Here is a 6000-nt window from a genome sequence, read left to right on the forward strand (position 1 = left end):
CCTTCAGGAGCCCCAGGAGAGTCACTGGTTTAAATCCTGGGTACAACTCAGACCACACCCAGCACATTGTTGCCTTGTGAGGCAGTGAGTTTCCCAGTCAATGGATACATTCCAGTCAAGTTGGACAATTGGAGAAGTTTTCTAGGGGGGAGAGGGGGGAAGATTCCAGGATTGAGACACCTACACTGCTCTTAACAGGAGAGAGGGAATGAGACAAATATACTGGGGGAAAAAGTCAAATCAGATAGAAAGAAAACTCTTGGCAGTAAGAGTTGTTTACCTCCTTATTCTCAGGTGAAGAAACCAAGGCCCTGAAGGGTTAAGTATGTCACTACTCAAGGTCACCTGTGTGATTTACTGACAGATCTGGAAACCAACTCTCCGTATTCCCAGAATGCTCTTTCCTCTTGAATTGAAAGAGAATCCAGCAGTTCACTAGTTTGTGAAATGAAGGACTTGTACTTAAAGATATTCATATATTGCCCTTGTTTAGAACAGAATTCCCTGGTATATAACACAAATACTTCTCTAGAAAGACAGACCACAGAAAATAAGCTAACAGTGAAATTTACAGACAGTAATTGAGACATCAAGATAGCAAGACTTGACCATCAAAAAAGGCATAAACATTTAGCCACTGATTACTGACCTGCCGGGGAATACAACTAATGTTAGAGGAAACATAAGAAAATACTTTCAAATAATACTATTAAAAGAAAGGTGCTTGGTATCATGAAAAAGGTACACCTTAGGGAAGAATTTGAGATGATGCTTCCCAAAGAAGAAAAAACAACAGATTATTTTTTAAAACCCTTCAAAGCCCCTCAGGTAACCATCAATTTTATACAGAAAGCTGGCTAACCTGCCTCTGAACAGGGTACACACACTGAGAAGGCTGGAGAGATTATGACTAATTACATGGAAGTGAGGACGTTGAGTAACTTTTTGTACAGTATCCAAATTACTGAAACAGGGTGATTTTATTTTCCAAGTGGGAAGCCATACCGACAGGAAACAAGCGGGGCTATTCTACCCCAGCAAAGTGCCTTAGCTAGTCAGGCATTCTGTAACAAGTCTCCATGGCAAATTTCCTAACACACACTTCTAAACACAAAGAACTCTTCCTCAGAGTGAGTGGCAATAAATAGGCTTGTGCAACTTCAACTAGAAAGATATTCAGATCCTTCTGGGATCTTTTCAAGAAAGCAGCAGAACGCTATAGTCACCTTGCCATCCTAAAATTGTGAAAGGATTAAAAATCACAGAACATTTGGAAGCTACAAGCAGCCTAAATAGGACCTAACGAATCCAGTGACTTCATTTTTCAAATGAAAAACTGTCACCTGCCTCCCAAAAAAAAAAGGTAAAATGACTTGCCGAAGGCCACCCAATTACTGAGTAGCATGGTAAGAACTACAGTCAAGGGCTCAAACCTACCACTCTCTCCACAAAGCCAGAAACAGCCTTTATAATCCTAAAACTATGCACCAGATATAATGTAGGATGTGGAAATTTGTGTCCCTACAGGTCTCAAATTTTGTGGCCACACAAACCAGAGAACTTACATTCACAATCCCTTCCCCACCTCCACTGTGACTTCATCTCTTTATCTCCCCATCAAGAATCTTGGAACACAGGTGACTAAGACGGACCTTATTAGATCTAATAGAGGAATAACCTTGAATCTTTTTGATTAAAAATACACGTTGGAATTTTAATACTAGTCAGAGGACTTCCTTTCAAACATCTCAGGGTGAAGTGTGCCAAGCCATTGCACTGTGACACAGGATGGGGAGCTGCTGCTGTGAAATATAAATAATCACTACAGGTGCAGCCGATGCTGTGAACACAAGAATCTCATCAACAATGCTGAGGATTACATCTGACTTTGCCCCTAGACTTGGATAAAGCAGCTTTCGGCAGGAAATAGACACTGTTAGACTGAACAAGTTTAAACGAGCCTAAAGGAGAAGAAGCAGGTAGCCTCACTCCGGGGCCTTCTCAGATCTGGACAAAAGGCTAAATGCTGAGAATGCGGAGTTTGGCAATCCCATGTGGGAATGAGGGCTGAATTCCAATCCCCAATTCTGCCCCTTGGTGTGCCCTGAAGTCCTTATTTATTCACTGCAACATTTTTAAAGAGCTTCCTGTGTTCTGAGCTCTGTGCACTCCAAGTTGAATAAAATAAAATCCCTGCTCTGTCGACCAAGAGTCTCCAATATGGGATGTGTACACCCCTGAGTGAGGTGAAGATGAGACACCACTGAGGAGGGACAAGAAAATACAAGAAGTGATTTAAAATTAGAGTCTCATCATTTTGACTTCTATTTTTGTGATTACCATTTTACGGATAACCAAATAGGCCTTGGTGCCCCTGCTCCAGAAATTAGAAAATTGGTCAATCAAAGTTGGGGACACTTGATCTAGTCCCTTGGTGTGTAGCTTAGGCTCACCAAAGCTGTGATGGGACAGCAAATCAGAAGTACTTGCAAACAGACCACAGGTAATTGCAAGATGTCTTGTAAGATCAACTGGAACGGGCAGATCATGGCATCCGCCCCTCCCCAGTGTGGCTTTTGAGGTCACTGATTTTCCAAAATGCAAATATACCGCCCTCGAGAAGCCCTTTATTTGCACTGGTCATATAACATATAATTTTAAGGATGAAATGGAGAGTATTCAGGTGAAATAAGGAGTTGTCGGGTGTATAACTACTCTACAGGTCAGGAAGGGAAGAAGAAAATGTAACACAAGTGCCCACTACCACAACTCAGAAAGTGCTATGATGTTGCTAGTTTAGGCAATCTGATCTGGACTGATGCCAATTATCTTCATGTTTCCCAAGCCATCCACAGTCACTTGCATAAGGCTCAAAGTCAAAAACAGAACATTTCACTACCTATGGTGAATTCTAAAGAAAGATGTCTGATGCTCTATAGCAAGGAGTGTGCTCTCATAAAAATGTGATATTTCTTTGTGCTTTCTAGGTAATAATGTAAAACAGCCCTTTTCCTTACAGAGCAGGCAAGTCTAGTCATTAAAACTCAAGGAATCTGCTCAACAAGTTCTTTCCAACTGGTCAAAATTGTAAAATTATGCTTTTCTCTCTGGGGCTTGAAAGAAGTTTCAGGGAAAGGCACCTCTTCTGCAATGAATTCCCTAAAAGTTTAAAGAGGTCTTGGGGAGATAAAAACAGCCCCATCCCCTCCACCTAGTCTTCTTTCCTTCTGGTCTCCCCACTCCCTCCCAGACTTTTCCACATAATGTATCTTTTGTAGGCTAAATGCTCCTCACTGCAAAGTGAACATTTTTCACTGAAAAGTTAAATTTCACCTTATTGCAGGAAAATGACTTCAAATATGTAACTTCAACCTGAAAGGAGGGGGATTAAAAAAAGAGAAGGGGGTGGTGGTGGCCAAAGAATGAGACAGGTTCCAAGGCAACTGGCCACAATACTCAAAAAACAAAGCAAAAACACCCATTGGCAGACGGGCAAGCAGAACAGTTCCCACCACCCACCTGGAGGCAGCAATACTCTGGCCTGAATAGAGAGGATTCTCCATGGGGGTCTGCTCTTTCTTTTCAACTGTCTAGGTCTAAGAGATCTCCCTCCGGAGCTATAAGGTAAAAGGAAATCCCCTTTACCCAAGGCCTTTCAGAACCCCTTTCTCTCTCAAACAGTTCTTTCCCTGCCCTTGATTTAATCTGCCACACAGCACAACACAAGGAAGAACAGGAGCCTACACCAACCCCAGCGTTCAATTATCCTATTCTTTCTCTGCGGGGGCCATCTGCCAACGCCACCTCCAGCACCTATTTCAGATTCTTCTTTTCTGAAGCGAATGTCTAAAAGCAGAGACTGTCCCCATTTGCGGAGAGGGTCTGTGGAAGTCAGAATCATTTGAGCGACTTCCCCAACCTCCGAGAGCTCCAAAGAAAAACTCTCCTGGTTAAGCAACAACAGAAAACGGCTACCTTTCGAGACGGGCAGAGCTTATGCTCTGGCACTTTCATTTTCCTGCAATATCCTGTACTTCAGGTCAGCATTCCTTCTCTAAAAGGCCTTGTTGGGTAAGAAGACTAATACGTCCAGAGAAACCTGCAATTTCCCCTCCTTCTCCCTTGTTTTGGCCTGGCTTCCCCGCGCGCTCCAGAACCCAGGGCGCTGGCTGATGAGTCCGGAGTGTAAGTGGACCCAGGTGCCAGGTTGCTCTCCCCGGACAGGGCCAAACAGGAAGGCCACTGGCCCTGACTACCGTACAGGTGTTTCTTCTCCCCACATGCTGGAACCCGGGAAGCTCCAGGTGCTTCCCCACGAAAACCGCCTCGGTCTCAGACTCGGGCCAAGTTCGAGGCGCCCTCACCCCTAACGCTTGCAAAGCTCTTGCCAGCTGAGCAGGGGGCCCGGGTGAGAAAAGAAAGTCGCGTGGAAAGGTTGCCAAGGGCAAGCGTTTCCAGATTCCTCTTTCCTCCTCGGCCCCAGATGCACTTGAGAGTTGGGGGGGGGGGGGCGGGGGCTGGTGATCGTGCCCTTAAAGTCTGGGAAAAAGAGCTACACAGGTCTCGGATCCGGATTGGCAAAGCTTGGAAAACCCGTGGCGCCGGAGTGAGTGCCAAGGAGGTGCCGGCGCCCCCCGCCCCACCTCGGCACACTTCGGGATGGGGGTGGGGGGGTGGGATGCGATCGGACACTGGCTCCGCCCCCCGGCGCCCCCTCCCCCGGCGCCCCCTCAGCCCGCACTCACAGCAATTGGGTGAAAGCGCTGAGCCCCTCGGGCACGGCCGTCAGCCCCTTCCCGGAGCAGTCCACCCGACGGTCGCCGTCGCAGCTACAGGGCGCCGCGCAGAGAGGCGGCGCCGCGCCACTGGGCTCGGCCGAGCCGCGCAGCCCCAGGGCGAGGAAGCAGAGCAACCCCAGCGGGCCCGGCATTGCTGCGGCCGCCACCCGCGCCGGCCTCTCCCGCGGCGCAGCTCGCTCGGCGCGCCTCCGCCGCCCTCCGACGCCCCCCGCCGCCCCGGGCGGCAGGCCTGCGGGTTGGGCCGGGGGCTCTCCTCTCTCGGCAGTCACGCGGGCTCGGCTCCTTCAACAGTCCGCCGCAGCAGCGCAGGGACGCGGCGCTCCGGAGTTTCGCCCTTCCCGCTGCTCCATGGAAGCGCAGAGGCAGCCCCAGGTCCTCCCGCGGCTCAGGCCAGCCGGCCCGGCCGGGCGCAGCTGCGGGGGCCGCGCTCTGCCATCGCACCCGCCTCCCGGTCCCCGGCCTCCCGCCGCAGCCGCTCTTCAAGGTTGCGGAGCGCAGACTTCAGCCATGCCGGCCCCTCGCCCCAGCCCCCGCCCGGCTCTCGCACAAACACCCGGGCTCTTTCTCGCTCTTCTCGCAGCCGCGGCTCGATCTCCTCCCGTCCTTTTTCCCTTCTAGGGTTGCACGCTCGGGTTCCCAAGCCCCCAGCCGCTGGGTTATGCAAATCACTTAGGTACATGCAAAACTAACCCCTCTCCCGGAGCGCCATTGGCCGGGGGAGGTCTCTAGCTCATTACTATGCGAGGAGGGGAGCCGCCATTGGCCGAGAGTGGACCAGAAGGGCGTGTTTATCGGGCGTGAGTGACAAGGTGGTGGTGGTGGTGGTTCTACGCAGAAATCCCTGACTTGGCTCGATTTGCGTTGCAGGTTATGGATTGAAGGTAGAAGGATCTGAAGACGTAGAATCTGGGTTTTCCCTCCCCCACTCGTTTTCTTCCCCCTGCAGAAATTGGATCTCCTAAATTGGACGACCTGAAAAGTAGAACTTGACTCCAGCATTGTTAAGTTTCAAATGACTCTGTGCTGCTCCAAATGGTGAGGACTCTGGGAGCTGTGCAAATGGGAAAAAGATTAAAGAGAAGGGAAAAAGCTTCTCTTAATCTGGCATAAATATTTAAGTTTCACCTATATACTAAAATTAAAACAGTGTATCCCCCACGAACCTCTCCCTTCACCTAACATCTTGATACCTATCTCCATA

General features: G+C 49.2%; 1 protein-coding gene across 1 annotated transcript in view; it reads right to left on the reverse strand.

The window, feature by feature from the left end:
• The window catches only part of LGR4 (leucine rich repeat containing G protein-coupled receptor 4), a 98822-nt gene extending 93891 nt beyond the window's left edge, over positions 1 to 4931 (reverse strand). Inside the window, exon 1 of the mRNA XM_043908330.1 lies at positions 4746 to 4931. Within this exon, the coding sequence (XP_043764265.1) occupies positions 4746 to 4930 (185 nt within the window). The 5' untranslated portion in view covers position 4931. The remainder of the gene's footprint in view (positions 1 to 4745) is intronic.
• Positions 4932 to 6000: the final 1069 nt, after the last annotated feature.

Source organism: Cervus elaphus, chromosome 1 (assembly GCF_910594005.1).
Source record: "Cervus elaphus chromosome 1, mCerEla1.1, whole genome shotgun sequence".
Classification (NCBI taxonomy): Eukaryota; Metazoa; Chordata; class Mammalia; order Artiodactyla; family Cervidae; genus Cervus; species Cervus elaphus.